At 41.3% G+C, this 20,598-nt stretch overlaps 1 protein-coding gene across 1 annotated transcript in view; it reads right to left on the bottom strand.

Moving 5' to 3' along the window:
• Nucleotides 1-1,267: 1,267 nt before the first annotated feature.
• Nucleotides 1,268-20,598, bottom strand: part of LOC104946084 (uncharacterized) — a 36,162-nt gene continuing 16,831 nt past the window's right edge. The window contains exon 5 of the mRNA XM_010771840.1: nucleotides 1,268-1,367. Coding sequence (XP_010770142.1) covers nucleotides 1,268-1,367 — 100 coding nt within the window. The remainder of the gene's footprint in view (nucleotides 1,368-20,598) is intronic.

Here is a 20,598-nt window from a genome sequence, read left to right as displayed (position 1 = left end):
CAGTGATAAAAAAAACAAAAAAACATGCTGTTAAACATTTACTTGTATTACGTCAATCGTAGTTGTGTCCCTCTGTGTCTTTAACCCTCTGACAGCCGCATGCACTCACACACCAACACTAGCCTTTAAATAGGCTGATATCGTATAAAGAAAACGCACCACATAAATGTTAGAGCATCATCCTTACCTGGATACGAGTATTTCTTCATGGTTGTTGGTGTTTCCTCTTGTATTCGCTGATTAACAGTTGATGAGTCGCTCCGGTTTCTCACTGAGTGTCAATGGGAAGTTTGCATCCGTAACTTTTCCCGGTTGTTGCTATTCGTGCCCTCCCTTCCTCTCTGTCTCTCTCTCTCTGTCTCTCTACTACGCACCTGGGCGCACAGGTAAATTCACTTCGTATTGAACTTCCTGAACTTAATCCCGTTCTAATTCCGACCACGAACCACTTTGGGAGACAGTCTGTTGGGAATGGATACAATCACACCTGCGCTCCTGACGCACGCCCAATGGAGGTTGGGGTGGGGGGGGAGTGGTTCCACTGTAACCGAGGGGGCTTTCACGTATCAGGGCTTAGAGGCGGAATAAAGGCATTTAAACAGTATTTGATTGGGGCTTTGGGGTTTGAGGAGGACTTTTTGAAGCAACACATACATCGGACTGCTCAGTAATCCTGCAATTAACCAGATCTGATCTGTTGCACAACTTTTAAATGAGGCATCCACGAATATGAATGAATAACTGTCATCCCACAACTTATAAAACGTTACAATCACCCTTATAAATAAATGAAATTGAATAAAATAGAAAGCTTAATAAAATACAACTATTCCTTGTTTGTGCTTATGGCGTGTGCGTGCGTGTGTGTGTGTGTGTGTGTGTGTGTGTGTGTGTGTGTGTGTGTGTGTGTGTGTGTGTGTGTGTGTGTGTGTGTGTGTGTGTGTGTGTGTGTGTGTGTGTGTGTGTGTGTGTGTGTGTGTGTGTGTGTGTGTGTGTGTGTGTGTGTGTGTGTGTGTGTGTGTGTGTGTGTGTGTGTGGAGCTGGAATCAGAGATAAAGCTGTGTGTGTGTGTGTGTGTGTGTGTGTGTGTGTGTGTGTGTGTGTGTGTGTGTGTGTGTGTGTGTGTCCTGTTTCTAGTATAAACGTTGTGGTTGGGTGGGGTCACGTGTTGAGTTAGCCCACATCTATTTAAATAGTCAGCTGTGCCCACAGCCTTTAACCTTTTTGAATTCCACATGTCACCCTGTGGCAACCTGCTTCATGTTCATTAGACCTGCACATCCTGCCTCAGATGCTGCAGGTCTGAGCTGCAGAGACCTCTGGTGGCTGCTGCCTGCTTTTCCCCCTTCTTAACACTGATCTCTGGTCTGTTCAACAGTTCAACACAGCATTAACACAGGTAGTATATGGCATAACCAGCAGTGATGGCTGAATTGTTTATTCAGGTTGGATTGCTAAAATAATTAATGTACATTAAAAGCATGCTCAGGTTTGTACCTCGAGCATCACATATTTAATGCCATCAATATTTGGGGTCTAATCAGTGGGCATAGACAGATGATAGGCAAGCATTTTAAAACGTTTACATAAACACCTATTACATAATTTAAGAGGCAAAAACACTTGGAGACAGTTCTTGGATTGTCAATTTTTTTTACATAAGGTACCCTTCAATTTCCTCTAAAACAAATAACGTTTTTTTTAGGGCATGTTTGTCATTGTCCTTTAACTGAGAAAACATAATAGCTGATGAGTCACAGTGTTGTTACTGAAATAAAAAAAACACATCAACACAGCTGGCAGCTGCAGGTGGACCAGTTTTACCCAGAAGAACCTGAAGAGGCTAAATCAGACCACATTAGACATTAAAAAAGAAGAAGCGAAATATTCAACGATCCTGTGGTTGTTGAGCTGTTGATAAATACATATATAAAACGTTTTTAAAGTCCCCAAACTGATTCAGTAATGTCAACTATGAAATATCTAGCTCAAGTTTTCAAACATTGGCCAACATAAGCTCTGGAAAAAGGCTGTGAAAAACATATTTTTGTATGAGAAAGAATGTGTTTTTTTTAAAGGCACTGTGTCTCGCTTGAAGATGCAGGTTCTCAAGGGAAGTCAGTCAAACAAAAAGTCAATTGAGTCATCTCAGTTCTCAGAAATCAGATGAAGGTGCGTGTTTTGCATGGACGAGAGACGGCGCAAGTGTTTATTTTTTCCACGTAAAAGGTTGACACAGCTCTTTGAAGATAAAGATAGGATACTTTAGGCTTACTGAATCTTTTTGAGGTTATTGATGATTTTACAGTTATTTTGTGTTGGAAAATATGGTTTCTAACCTAGCCTTATTTCCCTCAAAGCAATCTCCAATAAATAGTTTGCATCGCAACAAAACTTTTTCTCAAAAAAGCGTGTGGATAAACTCACTGTTTGTCAAAGCCCCCTATCAAAAAGAATACATTAAGTGATGCACAATACGGGATTATCTATGTTACATTTAACATAACCATTTTTTCTTTGTAATTGTACAGAGGCCTAGACCATAGACTTATGTGTTCCAACGTGAAAACCATAAATGTGAACAAGAGATACAGGAGATGTCTTAAACTTTTTAAACATTATATGACTAGTATGAAAAGATTTATCAAAAGGAAGTTGAAGCAAAACCTTTTTCCCCCACCCACCAACACCTGAAAAGGCGCCTACTGAAGGTTAAAGTTTCCACTCTTACATGTTACAGAAAACAGTATATTTTGTAACAGCTGAAAAAAAAAAAAGAATAACATTTTTATGAATAAACGTTGGTCAACAACACCTGCGTGTGTGATCAAACCTGATGCTAGGCCTCAATGTGGCTTTGAAGTAAAAATGTCATATCCTCTGGTTTTGTGAACACAGCTCTTATTGGCTGTAAAAACTGAGGCAGATTATTATCTCTCACTGTGTTTATACAGTATCTTTGCACCTAACGTTCTGCCGTACCTTATCATTTGGTGTTTCCTATTACAAGTTATGACAGGTTTGGAAAAAGCTGCAGTTGCACAATCAGGATTCTTCTGCAGTCACGTACAAACCTTGTTCTGAATTGGGTGAAACAAAAATAATTTGATGTAAAGAAACTGTGTCCTTGTGGTTTAGATGCTCATCTTGTTGTAGACCTGCTTATGTTGTCTTTCTTGTAAGAGGGGTCTTAGTTTCCGTTTGTGTGCTACCTCTCACCTCAATGCACGACTATGTCTCGCTTTATGTTTGTCTTGTTTTTAGTTTTCCCCTTTACCCACACAGGCTTGTGCATACTCTCACCACCACTATACTCTGACACATACCCCGCACACATTTTCTCACCTTTTTGCTTCTGCCGCTATGGAGAAAGAGTCACAGCTTGAGACCGCACAAGTAAACATTGTCGCGACTCGTATGCTCCCACAACACGAGATTTCTTTTGTTCTCTCTGTGTGACATTTAATTGTTGACTCATACAGTGTCTCTGGGACTCAGGTGTTGATGCAAGTTGTCTTGACTTTACATCGGGAACTGGTGCTTGAGTTACAGTGTTTGAATATAGGCCTACAGTGTGTACATTAGTGAAAATATGTGCTGGACACGACCTGGAACCGCTTATAAATTATTGTGCTGTTTTCAAAAGGTTGGTTCTTCCACTTGTTGATAAATCAAATCAAATGTGTTGAAGTGTGTAAAGACAAAAAACTGTGACAAACGGTTTGATTTGATGTTCGATGTTGGTGGCTTTAACCATGTTTACATTATGAAATTATGAAAACGGTAGACGGTTTATATATCTAGCTTGGTTCTTTGTTTTAATGTCATGCATTCGACAGTGTTTTATGCAAGTTTACAGTAAGACCCAGGTATGTTACTGACTCATGTCACCACCTGTTCCCTTTTTCAGTAATCCACATAATTCCAGTGCTGCTCATCAATCACCAAAGTCTAAAGTGGAGCTCAGAGATGCATCTGTGGGTGGCTGGGTTAAAGGTTTGAGTTTTCCCTCTCAGAAGTAGACATCTTCACTGCACCATTCATAAATCTAGCATTACTGGAAAATATATAGTGAACCATTGTATGCTTCAGTGGGGAGCCGTGACTTTTATACCTAGGCCCTCTGACCCCCACCCATTCCCTCGAGTTATTACGTCACAGCATATACTTCAGCGGAATATCAAAACAACGGCCCGGGGTGCAAAACGCATCAATGAAAGCGACCCTCTACCACACAAAACACACCTGTAAATAACCATATTGTGTTCTTTGAAATTGAAAAGGATATTGCATTGTGTTTGTTACTTTCGTTGCAGTATATCTTAAGTGTAATTTGGCATGCTTTTATTTTGAAGGCGAGTTAATGCTGTTGACAGGAAGTTGTTGTTGCTATGGAAACAAGAAAAGTTTCACAGCGGGCGGAACTTGTCATAAAGTCCGCGATACACCCACCCAGCACCCACCCATTTAGAGGGAAGATATGATTGGTCAATTGTACTGTCATTTTAACTCGCAGAGACGAGCTTCTTTCATTTAACCCTTCACATTCCAACAGAAACTGAATAGGCAGATTCGAAGGATTTATTTCTTTGCAAATGTTATTTTAAATACAATTAAACCAAGTTATTTTTGGTCAAATAGAGGGCACTGACGGCTCGCCACTGATCAGACATTATGAAAGTAAATGCAGGGCAACCAGTTTGACATCTCCTTTTTACATCAAATGTTTGACTAACTTGAACCCAAACTCTAATTTAGTTGCTCAAGTTTTATCTCTTTGGTTGAGAAGGGTGGCAGTCACAATTCGTAGGGTTTTTTGTTTTCTAAAGCAGATTATAGTCAGTAATTGATTGCTTTTGTGTCTGAATTTAACTTTGTAAAACACCTGCCAGAGATGGGACATTTCTTAGCCTCCCTGCCAACTTTGTTTATGTTATGAAAAAGTCTTTGTTTGCTCCGCCTAAATCAAAAGGAACTTCATTAATATATGAATGGCAGACCGTAACCTGTCTCTGTTAGAGTTGTCTGGCGTCAGATGNCTGCACAAACTTGTCATCATGTGTGTATTCTGCTAACTGCACTGTCCATAACTATTTGATAGGAATACATTTCTAGCCTCGAAAAACAAGGAAATAGCCTAGGCTAGAAATGTATTCCTATCAAATAGTTATGGACAGTGCAGTTAGCAGAATACACACATGATGACAAGTTTGTGCAGACCACGATAATGACGTTGTATATGCACGTTAAAGAGAGAGAGCAAACAATAAAAATACGTAAATTGCATTAAATCAAGGAGGCAATTAAAAGCACCCTGCAAACTATTATCCAATGAGCATATTTCCAGCACTTAAACACTTTCAATAACAGCCCATACCGCCGTTCAAGTCCCCCTATCATGATGAATGAAAACAATCTGCGTGTTGATGGAATGTACTCTCTTTCTATTGACGAACACGTCCTCATCTTTTGATGGGGCAATTATTTTTATGTGCGTCCCGTCAATAGCACCGACCACACCGGGCATACCTGCATTGCCATGAAGTTGGCTTTGATCCTGTGTAGTTGTTGATTGTCCAAAGGAAACCGGATAAACTGTTGGACTTGGATGATATGTGGTCTAGAGAGCGCGTTGATGGTTTGGTTTATGGCACAGCTGACTGATGGTTGCGATATTCCTAAATCGTCGGCATTGCAAAGTTGCATTTTCCCTGTTGCTAAATATCGTAGTGTTGCCAAACATTTTATTTCCGGACTAATCGGGTTATTCCTGTTATTGCATCCCGCACTAATTCCACAACAAGTTTGATACCCTCACGATTTAGCCTATATCTCTTGATCAATTCACAGTCTTCCATTGTCTCCAAAACATTTCGTCTCGCAGCCATTTTCAGATTCTTTGTGAATAGGTCTTACTGAGTTAGGAGTCCTCTCGAGGACTTTTAAGCTCTCCTAGACTTAGGTGCTACTTTTAGGCCTAAAATACTTTGTGAATTGCTCTTAGTGAATAAAATTAGGAGTCCTAAATTTAAGACTGACACGCCCATTATGTTTAGGAGTTTCTCCTAAATTCGCCAGTTAGGAGCTACTTTTAGCCCTAAAATCCTTTGTGAATACGGCTGATCCTTAAAATTTTACAATTCGAATGCTACTGTGTGACATATAAAATAATATAAAATACATGCAGAACACATCTGTAAAGCATATGCATCGCTCATCCTGTGTTTATTGCTTTATTGCAAAGATGAAAAGATGATAGTCACCACTTGCGTCCTGCTGAGTTGCACAACAAACCGCAGTTGTAGTCCATTTGTGATCCACAAAAAAACAAGATGAAAAAAAAGCAATAGTGTTTCTGTTTTAATTTAATTTCCATCAGTAGGAATGAAAGCAGCAGCTACAAAAACGATATTGAGTTCTCTGGGCAGATAATGTATCTGGCTTTTAAAATCTTAAATAATTTTTCTCCCTGTCTTTCTAACATTTCTCAACATGCACTCAACCGCTCACTCACTCAGTTTTTCACCTATAACATACAGTAACTACACGTTTCTTGGGGGTGTTTCAGCCCATAAAGCTCTATGGACTTTTAAACTGACTCTGTGGGTTTTAACAGCCTCTAAAAAAGGAAGTCCGATCCTTATCTTCCACACCAGCATTGTTTTATAGACTGCTGCAGTATCCTGTCTAACCCTGGTTCTATATAAAGTGATTTGGGCTTGTGTTTGCATTGTGAAGAGTACAGAAAAGTGTGTGTGTGTGTGTGTGTGTGTGTGTGTGTGTGTGTGTGTGTGTGTGTGTGTGTGTGTGTGTGTGTGTGTGTGTGTGTGTGTGTGTGTGTGTGTCAAAGCGGTGTTGGTTTTCAATGAGCGTGGTGAGTGAGGAATAGGTCTGTGTTGAAAGTGCAAAGGTAGGAAAAGGTGTTGCCGGTTCATACCTTTGGCGCCAGAACAACGGCTATTCATCTGGGAGGAGTGCAGTTTAGGGTCACAGCCATCTTTCCTCCATGTGTGACCGCATCGGTGTGTGTGTCTGTGTTTGGTGTGGTCCTTACTTATTAAGAATGCATCCAGGTAGAGGTCGTATCTGGGCTGTAAAAACAATCTTGAAAAATGGCAGTCTTATCATTCAGGCTGTCTTGCTTTCTTTCTTTTTTCCCACTCACTCTGCTCCCAGCTCTTTCACAGGCAGAGTTGTGAAACGGTGTGTTTGCCGCGCACCCTTAACATGTGTAATGAGGGCCATAAAAGCACAAAGGAACAGATGGGAGAGCGGACAGACGGATGAGGAAGGAAATGAGGAATGAATGATGTTGACATTTTCCCAGTATGACATTTTGACGAAACAAACAATTGTGATATGTGATATTCGTCCATAGAGCCTTCCGATTCAGAAACGAATGAAAATACTAAGGGGTGATATTTATTTACGAAAGAGATTTAGATCATGTCCTTTAAATTTGATTGGATTGCTCAAAAGGGGATGTTGAAAAATGTGTTACAGGATTATAAAAGAAAAGGAGATGCAAGAGATAAATGAGCATTGAACAAAGGGAAGCACGATCAGATTTTATAAATAACTTTTTGCTTTCTTTTAATAAAAAAAAAATATATTACTTGGTTTACATTTTGGATTTGTATCTTGAGCATATCGATTTCTCATGGCTCAATGAATACTCATAAGAGTCAGCATATGTTGGTGCTACATGTTGAACAGATGCAAGTTGCCTTTTATATTATCACAATTAATTTAGAAATAATGAATTAATAAAGTAATGTGACTGGAACGTTTTTCATTGGCTAATCCTGTGAATAAAACACAGTAGGTATGGTTTCACCTATCACGAAAATGCAGGTTAAAGTGATAGCTCACTTACAAGTGTGTGAACCAGAAGGAATGATAGAGGGAACTACAGCAGGGATTAATAAATAAGAAAACACATATTTCATCATGTTTAAAATTGTGTGTACCACAAAGTTGATTAATGTTTGGATTGAAACACCACCTAGCCCTAAAGGGAAGGTGGAAGTAGCAAATGACAGATGAAAAGGTTGAGAAATAAAGAAGTGAGGTAAACATCCTTCACCATGCTCAAATAAAACATGCTGTGGCCTCCTTTCGCAAACACACAAATCTCAGGTAGTTGTGTGTGTGTGTTTTTGATTTAGCCAGACAATACATTTTGTAAATCACTCCATCCTTGGGTGGCTTCATTCGTGTGTGTGTGTGTGTGTGTGTGTGTGTGTGTGTGTGTGTGTGTGTGTGTGTGTGTGTGTGTGTGTGTGTGTGTGTGTGTGTGTGTGTGTGAGAGAGAGAGTGTGTGTGTGTGTGTGTGTGTGTGTGTGTGTGTGTGTGTGTGTGTGTGTGTGTGTGTGTGTGTGTGTGTGTGTGTGTGTGTGTGTGTGTGTGTGTGTGTGTGTGTGTGTGTGTGTGTGTGTGTTAGAGCTCTTGCGTTTCAAGTACGTTTAAGTGCTGCACCCTCTGCCCTCTGTTTACCTGCTCCAGTCATCTGAGACCAATAACTAATCTGTTGACATGTTTGTCCAGGCATAGCCGTGCACTTGACCAGTCATGACACACACACACACACACACACACACACACACACACACACACACACACACACACACACACACACACACACGGCTATGCCAAGCTGTGCAACTGACATCAATCAGTTCAGGCCTATAGCAAATACATAGGCAGCAGTGCAATAACTCGGGTTCACAATATGACTTCAGGCAATGCTCAAAGCAGTTTTTTCCTTGAGCATAAACACTGGTTTCTTTCTTTTCATGTGTCATGTGCACGTAATGACCTCCGTTGTACATAGCAATGTCATAAGGCAAATATGACCTCGGAAGATTACAAATCGCCTTGAGGGGAAAAAAGACATGAAGCTGAGTGTTGGGAGGTTTTTATGAAACCTGTTCCCCTGTGATATGTGATGTGTGTGTTTATGTGTGTGCTTTGTGGCCCCAGACAAGACTGAGCAGGTTAACAGACATAAACACTCACACATATACACACCTTTGTGCCAACATACAGTTTAACTTTTCAGATGTCACTCTTTTAGTTTGTATTTAAGCTCACTTCAGTTCGCCGACATGATTTATGTCTGTCAGTCCTTTGCCCTCACTTAACCATGCAGCAAATTATAACTCTTAAATGCCAAACATCATTTAATCAAGATAACTAGGTGTTGTGCTGTCATTGCTTCGGCGCTCCAGGACTTTGTTGCATTGGTAAACTTTGGTCAAACTAGTGTGTGTGTGTGTGTGTGTGTGTGTGTGTGTGTGTGTGTGTGTGTGTGTGCGCGCGCATCGCCTCTTTCAAACGGTATTCCCAGCTAGAAGAGTAAATAGGTACAGGCATGCTTTTTGGCTGCAAGGCTCTTAAGATTTGGCTGCCTCTCATTTGTTCCATCATGTTTCCATGAAGCTCTAAAACACACATCAAAATATAAGCACTCGCATATCAAACTGATGGTGCTATCACATGGGTCATTACAGATGAATGATTTGCACTTAAAACAGGAAATAAGTGTAGGAGCCACATATGAAGCCATTTCTGTGTTTGTTACGATACATGTTTTTTGAGTCACTATAGGTGGTGGGCGCGTCATTGGATTTGTGTGGTGACGTTTGTGCTTATATCCGGTTGCTTTTACCTGCGCACTTGGTAATAGATGGGGGGGTGAGCTAGAGAAGGACAATTTTTGTTGACCGCACGCACGCATGCATGCACGCACGCACGCACGCATATGGATATGGAATATTGCATTTTTGCTTTGCAAATAAAAGGTCAAACGCATACTGTGTTGGAAAGACTGAGTTTGTGCGCGTCCACAGTATTTTTTCTCTTGTTTAGTCCCTCGCGGCACTTTGTTTAAGATTACTGCCGCAATAATAAGGGTTGGCTTTTTCACTGTTGCACCTTTGACACTCTTAACGCCCAGTTAGTGATTTAAAAAGTCAAAACAATTAGTCAATGCTTCCTCTCGCCGAACCAATAGTGAAGCCAGAAGCTGCTCTGTTACTGACATTTATGCCCATTTCTGATTTAACACTTACTGTTAAAACTATTTATATTTATGTTGACATTTTAAGTCAGAATGGCCTAAGGATATTATTTAAAACTCCGTAGATAATTATGGACGTAACTCAAACAAAAAAAAGGAACATAATACTAAACAGCCTGACTCATGTCTCTTATTGTATATTGCATACAGAGTACATTTCTCACACAAGGTATTTTAGATGTTGTGTTTACTGCCATTACCACAATATTTTAGTGTGGTTTTTTGGCACTTTTGGTTTATTATTGATAAAGACTTAGTTCATATGACCCGTTGTCTGACCTCAGTGGTAGGCACCATAGTTGTTAAAGCTGGCCAATCATGGTCTGTGAATGTCGGATTCTCCTTTTTAAGGTACTGACTTTTTAGCGGGAGCTCTTCAGTAGTGTTATTTTTGGTGTCACTTGTTTGGCTTCATAACTGTCTCCAGCTGTCTTTGAGTTGAAACCAATAACAACACAGACAGAAAACCACCATGTTTGCTGGCAACATTGGTACAAAGCGAACGGCATCATCGCGCACACTGATTTGCAGTAAGAAACTTAAATAAAGTATGGGACATTTGACTCACCAGCTACCGGATGAATTTTACCTCATCTGAACAGCAGACTGGATGAGTCGCAAAACAACAAGAGTGTGAGTGATCTTAGGAACAGGAAACCATAAATGTGAACCCGATGGTGGTGCTAGAGGAGAAGTAAGGGGATCACCAAAGTAGTTGGGTTTATTGTAAGCGGACAGTCCTTTTTTGGATCATCCTTCCCTCATGCAGTGGCTGGTGATTCAGCAAACACACACACACACACACACACACACACACACACACACACACACACACACACACACACACACACCCACACACACACACACACACACACACACACACACACACACACACACACACACAGACTCAAACACAAACACCAGAGATGATCAATGAGAGATTACCCGGAGCATTCCACCAGTGTCAGGGCACAGAGGGTCAGCCAGGAGGACGAGTCGTTCCTCTGAACCAGCCGGTGTCATGTTGGGCCTGGTTGTCGGCACTGGGAGACGTTGGATGAGCATGAATGAGGCTGTACAAAAAAGCTAAACATATTGGAAAATGACCAGAAGATTAACGTGTTACTATAACAGTGTCAGGTTTTGTTCTGGGGGTCTCTCAAAGTGACAAATGTGTCTCTTTATTCTCAGTTGTTTTGTGAAATGTTCAAATCAATATGAGACAACCGGGTCTTATTACATTTTCCCTGAATGTTCTCAACTCTTATTGACCCTATCTGTGATTACCACTTGGACTTTTAAGCTTTAATGCACACGGAGTAATGTTTTTTCCCCAGGCTCAATAGTTAGGATGCTCGACGACTGTTTAAAGAAAACCCCAGACATGTACTGTATTCTTGGTTTGACCCAAGAAAGGTCCAAAAAGTAAAAACATTTAAATAGAAAAGAGGGCAGCATGGTCTACCTCTGTCAATACAAACATTGCCACACAATCGTAGCGGGATATAAGTGATGATAGAGAGGGTTTCTTTTTGTAAAAGTCTATACATTATTTACCTTGAAAAAGGTTTTAACCTGCAGGTGTTTGGGTTCCAATCACCGTAAGTTACTTAACTGTACACAAAACATTTTTATAGTGGAAGAGCAGTCACACTGTGTCGCTCAGTTTGATTTCTACCCTAGTCATCCTATCCATGCATTCTTTCCATCATGCAAGTTTGATCCTAATCATTTCCACAGCATCCTCAAAGTAATAAAAATAGAAAAGCCACAATGAAATTGAGATACAAATCTGGCTTTCCTTCAGTAACCAAATGTCATTTTCTCGGTGGTCAAGCAATAATAGTGAACATTCAAATATCGGCTGACTTTGTTTTTCCACATGACAACTGTGGAGAATATGGCCTAAAGGAGAATGCGAAGGATATGTTTTCCACTTGGTGTTTATGCATGTTTTGTAGCATTGTTAAGTCTTTTATAGGACAGGCAACAGCCAAACCTGCCACTCGAGGTGTTTATCATGTATTCTTCTAATGGTGAGCTTCTTGTTGATGAATGCCACTACTGTTGATTGTAGTACAGTTTCTCTAGAATTTCCAGATAATGATACTAATTTGTCCTTTCCCCCCCTTTACAGTGAGATCAGCCAGCGCTCGGACAAAGAGAACGGACAGGGAGGGATCTGGCATCACCAGTCCCAGTAAGTAGACTGCACCGCTGTCATTTCCATCTACACATACCAGTCCATTCTCTCTGGAGGATTTGTACTGTTGTACTTAGAACAACTACACATTTAGTGTATCCTGTCCACTGACAAGTCATAGTCAGTCATACAGTACATGCACTTTTTCTAGTTTCCATTTAATCACTGCCTGTTCCTGTAAAGCATTACGTAATTCACTGTCATTGACCTTCAGCAGAGGGATGTGGTAGGTAACACTGAGGGCAGAGAAGGTACTGTTTCCTGTAGAGATAACAGCTGATAGCATGTAAACATCAGAGTGCAGCCTCAGTGACAGTGCAGTGTCCTAAAGTGTCCTGACTAACCGTCTGTATATGTGTGTGTGTGGGTGGATGTGTTTGTTCAGTCTCTACGTGCAGAATTGTGTGCCTCTTTCTTGTCTACAAAGGACATTTCAAACAAAATTCCCAAAGCTATGAAAGAAAATGTTATGTCGTAAAATCAGTTTATCTGTGAACAAGATTAAATGATAACAGTAAAAGAGCAGCTGTATCTCTTCCGTCACTCTGGTTAATCCACACGTCTTTGGTACTTATTTTATTACTTTTACTTTTAAATATTCTTGCCTCTGTCTGTCACTGTGACTGTGTTGCGTCTCTATATTCTTTTAAGGCTTCTGGTGCAAGAATCAATTATAATTATTTTAGCAGTACCTTTGGAACAGGTTTCCTTCAAAGCTTTTATTTTGCTATTTCCAAACATGCATAAAAATAAGAAGACTTGCTATTGTGTCTTTTGTGCAGTATTGGCATGCAAGCTAAATCTGTGGCTCACCACCGAAGCATCTTCTACCAGCGAAATGAGCAAACATCTTCTGCACCATCAGCACATAGAAAGGAGGGGGAAAGAAACACACGCACACACACACACACACACACACACACACACACACACACACACACACACACCTGCACGCACGCAAACACACACACACACACACACACACACACACACACACACACACACACACACACACACACACACACACACACACACACACACACACACACACACACACACACACACACACGCAAACACACACACACACACACACACACACACACACACACACACACACACACACACACACACACACACACACACACACACACACACACACACACATAGACTTCATGTCAGTGGGTGAGTGTCATTCAGCACTCAGGCAATTTTTCATTTCCTTTCGTGTTTATTCTGACACCTTTACTAAGACGCATGAGCATGCAAGGTCACCATTTGTAATCTGTGTGTGCTGGCAAATCTCTTTCGTGAAGCAGGCCCCAGGATGTCATACTTCAGACAGCTGACAGGCAACGAACCAGCCGACACACTTTGACATTGCATAGTGGTTGAGTGTGTTCGTGCGTACACTTATGTGTGCACAGGAAGAGGTTTATGTAGGCAATTAAAATAAAATAAATGAGCAAGTACAAAACAAGCAGAGGTTTTGGGAGCAGATGAGGACAGCACCAGCGTCATACATTTTCTGAAGACACAAGAGGAACTTGATTGTTAGATGTGAGTGAGCACATGCCACTACCCAGTCTAGACTTTAAAAACAGCTAAACTAAATACATCTCAGCTAAGCAGTCAAATGTGGGTGTGTTACTTAAGTCAGACATGCTACAAATCTACTCAAAATCCTGTGGAAAATTGTGAGAGTACATTTTTACGAGGCTACACAAACTCCAAAGAAGTTTATCAGTTTTGTCAGCCTGTTTTTGTCAGCTTCTGGAGTTGTTCTGTGAACTAGGGGGACAGAACACACACACACACACACACACACACACACACACACACACACACACACACACACACACACACACACACACACACACACACACACACACACACACACACACACACACACACACACACACAGAGGTCCATCCAACACTGTCCCTATTGTTGATCTGAGTGTAGTTAATTCCCATTCAACACATCTTGCCGCATTGGACACACAATTAAAGCTGATCCAATCAGAGGCATCTGGAGTTGGATAAAACATCATCCTGTTTTATGGTTCTTCTTAGATTTTTGGGGAAAGTGATCAAATAATATCAAAATAATGCTATAGTTACATTTCAGGACCTTAAAGTCTCATGTACAATATTATGTAATTAACTCATCTAAATACTTTCTTATTTGATCTTTCATTTAATTGTCTATCAAATATGATTGTTAATTGTCTGCAATAACCAGGAATTTATGTTATCATATGGACACCTTGATATCTTATATCCGAAAGAAGAGGGAAGAACGTCTTTATTGAGACAGATTCACACTCTTGGCAAATATCAACACAATTATTAAATGAATTTGAGTATTTCATAAACTGAAGGGAGTGAGTTCCCAACAGTTTCTTTCAACTCTGTGATATTTGGTACAAAGCATCACAGACTGTCTTTGTTGGAAACTAACCTCATTTATTGGACTGTGGACTTCCTTATTCCCCACACCTCCTGTTACATGCTTTGGCCATTTGGGGCCGCCAATGCTCACATGTTCCTTCTTTCATCAGCCATTGCATTCAAACAAGGCACCTGGCTTTAATGAACACATTAATGAACACCCGGCGAGAGACAGACATATAATAGAAAAACAAGCACTCTCAATGCAAACATGAATACACAAACACATGTACGTTCAACATGCAATAGACAACAAGGGGCACTGGAGTGCTGTGTGTTGCACAAGACTGACATGGCTGAGTGTGTTTGATCTCTCTATCAGAGCTCAGACGCTTGCCATGTGACCTCTGACCCCCCGGCGCAGTGCGAGCGTCGTGCCAAAGGTCAGAGGTCATCTGAGTTTCCTGAACGCAGAGACGGGTCTACACTAAGCAAACCACTTTTAAACCTGGCCTGGGGTTTCTCTAATCTTCATAACACACACTTTTTTTCTTCAAATCTTCACTCTTGCTGTCATGTTGTTCTTCACACTGCCTCTCCTGTATTAACCCTTGAAAGGATTGTTTTAGGAAGAGTGTTTTGATAGAGTCCCCCTTGCCTCCACCCTCTATTGTTTGTGCATGTCAGTATTATTTCAACAGGCTATCATCCTTCCACACGTTTACAAAGGCAGAGCAGTATCCGATTCATCTTAAGGGGAAGTCTAGACGTAGTTAAGGGAATGTCTTTCATTCCAGCTTGACAGGACTGTTGTTGGTATCAAATGAATCAATGCAAAACACACACACACACACACACACACACACACACACACACACACACACACACACACACACACACACACACACACACACACACACACACACACACACACACACACAAGGAACCTTAAAAGAGAGCTGACAGAAGAGCTTGCAAGTCCAGCGGGTTATTTTAGTTTTCAAGGAGCCTGTGCATGTCACATGGTGGAGCTAATGGTTTCTATTTTCAAGATACAATGCTGCTTCAGTCCTTTGCTCTCATCAGAGAGAAGGGAGAGGAAAGAGAGAGAGAGAGAGAGAGAGCTGTGAATGCAACATATGATAAGCACATGGCGATGTCGTAATTCTGAATTCATTAGCTAGACACACTGAAGGAATCAATCTGGGGGAGAGGGAGGGAGAACAGAGAGAAAAAGAAAAAGAGAGAGTGAGAAGAGCAGGAAAAGGACAGAGAAAGGGAGGGAGGGAGAGAGGGACGAGAGAAAGGGAAGTCCAAAAAAAGACAGAGGGAGAGAGGGAGAGGGAGAAAGAGAGTGGAGTCAAAGAGCAGACACTGCATGTGGCTGTGGAGGGAGTGATCTGGTTATGGAGGGGGACAAATTCTCAGGTAAGACAAACTCTCAGCCCACATGCTTCTATTCTGAATGGACAACAAAGTGTAAGGTTCTTCAATCAGCGTTTTTGTTACTGTGATCGGGTGTCTATTCTGTAAGAGCCTGCCTCTATTTCCCCCCTCTTTGGTATTTTCCACTCTCTCATTCTGTCCTGTTTGCTGACTGCATGTTTTCTTTGGGGTTTGGAGCTGGAGCTCTGCAGGGTTTGTGGAGCAGCTTAAGTGGACTTGCTTTGGTGTGTCTGTCTTTATCTGTCTCTGTGCCAGTTGTGTTTGTTCTGTCTCTGTTTGTGCCCACACCATCTCCACCCTCCCGTTGTTTCCACTTCAATGTTTTTGTCTTTAAAGGTTGTCGCCCAGTCGCCACCACTTTTCCATTCCCGTCCCCGTCTGCTCTCTCTTTACACATTTTTTTACAAGAAATTCATTCCAGGGAGCTTTCTGAAGGCACACAGGAACAGCTCTTATTTGTTCAACATTTTCCTCTTTCTTTTTTCCCCTCATCCATCTGCATTCTACCATTCTTCTTTGGTGTGAAAACAGGAAAGAGCTGTGTTTAAACAGTACTACTCTTGTCCCTTGTGGCTCTGATCCCGAGTCGGCCATCAGTCAGTTCCTCCTTCAGCTAACAGGAGAGAGAAATCCCACTTCAGTCCTCTAACAAAGAGGAAGCTGAATTCAAATCCAATACTTTTTCCAAACCGTTCCTGTGACATCGTTTCCCTGTTGGATGCTGTAAATGACATGCATATCGAATGGATAACGGTTACTCACTATGTGTGTGTGTTGCACATTGTGCTAAAGCCATTAGTGAGGCAATGCTGTCTGCTCCTTAATGGTATTTTTATGAGCATAAGTGTGTCTTGTTAAAAAACTCATTGGCATGAAAAAAAACGAGTGGAAACGGTGAAGTAGCAACAGCAGCATGTGTGTGTTTGTGACCTAGCATAGCTTGTAGCACCTCCACGGTGTGTGAAATCTGGATGTAGGTGAGATCATTGACAAGTGTGTGCGTGAAGAACGTATCACCCTCCTCTCCGTTTCACTTTCTCTCTCGCTATTTCCAGGTGCTTCCTCGTGGGAGCTTTAACGCTTCAGCAGGACATACTTTGTGTATGTCGAGAGAAAATTAACTTAGGCATTCATGCTTTCTAGTGTGCTCGTAAGTATGTGTGTGCGCACAAATGGAAGGAATGTGTCTGACTAAAGGGGGGGTGTGTGTGTGTGTGTGTGTGTGTGTGTGTGTGTGTGTGTAGCTTGTGGCGAAGCAGAGGCCTCCATCACTTGAGGTGTTGCCATGTTTTCTAAACATGTATCATGAGTTCCTCTCATCTCGGCCAAATCAATTCCATTCACTTCTTCCCGCTAATCTCCCTCTCACTCTGGTGTGGATGCTGATGTGCAAGCCTCTCTTTGTTTCCTATGTATTCTCCCACCATGAATCAACAGTGATGACGCTCCGAACGGAAACTGTCTTTCAGCCATACAGAGGCTGATAATGGAGCGTAAAAAGGGGCTGACGTGCCCCATTCATTACAGTCACAGCGAGGTCATCTGATGATGTATCATGAAAGACTGTGTGACACAGCGAGCTAACACTCGTGACTAACAGAGAAGAGCAGCCTCGGTTAGCTTAATTCAGGGAATTATGAAATGTTCAATCTGTGTGGAGTTGTGTTTGATGTGTAATATACGCTCCCCCCACCAGGTGGAGGTGTTGAGTAGAGTAATACAAAAATACTTTTTATGTCTCCCTCTCTGAACACTCACAAGTGTTATTTTTGGTCTTTTCTGTGTTGCTTTCTTTGTCACTGCATACTGGTTTTGCAAATCGCAGAGAGAATGTAAAGTAATGTTTGGCCATGTTGCTTCCTGCATTGGTGTTGTTGTTCGGTCAGTTTCCATGACTATGTGCTGAACAGAACAATGTGTAGACTAGGATAGCAATCACAATGCTTCTAAACAGTGTTATTACACGGTGCAGAGATGGAGCAGAGGGCCGAGGTGGAAGAGAGAGGCCCATTGAGAGTCATCTGTGATGGAGGACAGCTGCTTGCTCTATTTACCAAGCCATCCCATGCGTGAGGGAATACAAACACACACATGCAGGCAACAGTCGATACACTCACATACATGCACAGGCACACTGCAAAGAGAACCACTGACGGGATATGCGTGTATGTGTGTGTATGCGTGCATGCGGTGCAGTCGGGCCATGTTTCCAACAGGTGCTGCATTTGATTAAAGTTAGCAGAGCCTGGCTGGGTGCTGCTGTTTAACATTTGGTTCAGGGCAGCTGCTGCCACTACAGCTGTGCATATACTTTAGAGTTAGACGAAGCTACTTCACCATGTGGGCTCTGGGGCCACATGAGGGGTTTTCATATATGTGTGTGTGTGTGATTTGTTTGTGTGTGTGTGTGTGTGTGTGTGTGTGTGTGTGTGTGTGTGTGTAATATTGTGAAATTGTCTGACCTGCTGCCCCATATCTTTACAACTTACAATTAACCCAATAGTGCAGACTGTGAGTAACATCATGTACACTGATTAGCTTCAGATGTGTGTTAAGTATTCGTTTTTGGCTAACTTTTTTTAACATACTCTACAGTCAGGGATCCTGTACAGTACTGCACTGAAATCCAGGCTCTTTTCTGGTTATGTTTACCCTACCAGTACTGCTGTTTTCCATTCGTCATGCTAACGCTGCTCTCTTTCTCGTTCTCTTTGTCTCCCTTTCTCATATCTTCCTGCTTCCTAGTTTCCATTAAAGCCAGTTGGGGTTATCTCTCTGCCCGGGGAGAAACTGGCGCACCTTTCCCCTTCTGTCTTCCTTGTCTAGTCCATCTATTTCTCCCCCTTTTCCTTCTCAAATCGTGAGCCAGGTAAAGCTGCCTATTATGAAGGTTGCCATGTAAACAGAGCTGCGGTAACTAGCCAGACACATCCAAAATATACACTCATGCAAAAATGACCAGCATCAATGGAAGCAATGCAAGGACTCACCAACTCTCAGCACGCAAAGATTTTTACCTTAATCCAGATGGCTTATTTCATATAGCCGGACTCATGGGTGATGCACATCTAGGCCAACAAAGCCTTTGTTGTTTTAGGATGAACTCAGCAGGAATCATGGGGTTTCCTCTGCAGCTGATACTGGTGATGTTTAAAATAACAAAAACCTGACATGACCTGGAATGAAACACTGATCATTATTCATGCCGGCATGTGCTGGTCATTTCCTTTCACACACAACTTTCAACAGATATAATCGTACTAAACTGTTTGTTTTCTTCACATTAACATAGATTATTGAACGAGTTCTACTAAAACCATTTATAATAAACTTGTGATCTGACAAAATCTTCCAATGTTTCCAATTGTCCATCTGCCACTTAGATGTTGAGAACTGATTTATTAAATCTGCAGAGACATGCGTAGCTCATTCTAGGTAGTGAGCCAGAGTGTGGTATTTGCAGAAGTTGTAAAATATGGCATTTGCTTGCAGCTGTAGTCATAGTCTAAACAGACCAAGTGTATCCCTGCACCCCATGGCTCAGTGTTGGTTTGGATACCATTCAATCGATTCTTGGAACTGTATTTCATATTCCTGAGATTGCAGGACGTCCGTCCCCTGGCACAGGCCCTATAAGGGTGCAGACTGGTGCCTAGCATGTGGACCTATTGGTGTCTTTGTGGTAAAACGTGTTTGTTCACAACCTGTTGTTGTAATGGCATCACCCTAGCAACTGCCACGATGACTTGATGATATCTGTTTATAGTTATCTTCTCCTCCCTCTCTGCTCCTCTCATTTTTCATCTCTCACTAAGGCAGGACCCACTTTAGCGTGGTGGTGGTGGTCTGGGTTTCTTTAAGCAGTCGGCGGCTGTCTATGTCTCTCTTCATCTGTATGCTGCAGTGCAACCTTACACCAGCAGCTGCTCTACACATACATTACAATACACAAATGTACAGGAAGCCTGTGGCTCCAAGAGATTCATTATTATTGTTTACAGACATTAGTTGTCACCACTTTTTGAAAACAACAGTTGTATACAATTGCCAGAAATAATTTCAGACAGAATTAAAACATTTCAATATTTTTTTGTATTCATTCATTATTGGGATAAAAGTGATTATGCTATGCTTAACTCCACTTTATGTATTTTGTTATAGGACCCACAGTACTGCATATTGAAAACTGCAATAAACAATGACAGCATGTTAAAATGTACTAATATATAAAAGTTATAATATTAATTAGGAATATTTAATAAAACCCCCAGAAATGATTTAAAAAACAATAAATAAAGCCTAAAAACTAAGGCTAAATGAAAGCTTCAAATTGAAAAAGAGATTCAAAAGATAGATTTACTTTTGAATACATAAAGATAACTTGTCATTCAAATATCCAGAGACAGTGAGTACACAATTGAAGGGGCATAACAGCAGAAATCAGATTCAAATGAATAGCTTCAGGGAGCCAATGCAGT

The sequence above is a fragment of the Notothenia coriiceps genome, unplaced genomic scaffold (genome assembly GCF_000735185.1).
Source record: "Notothenia coriiceps isolate Sejong01 unplaced genomic scaffold, NC01 NC01_scaffold00010592, whole genome shotgun sequence".
Lineage (NCBI taxonomy): Eukaryota > Metazoa > Chordata > Actinopteri > Perciformes > Nototheniidae > Notothenia > Notothenia coriiceps.
Note: the sequence above shows the minus strand (reverse complement) of the source record. Positions and strands in the feature narration are given on the sequence as shown.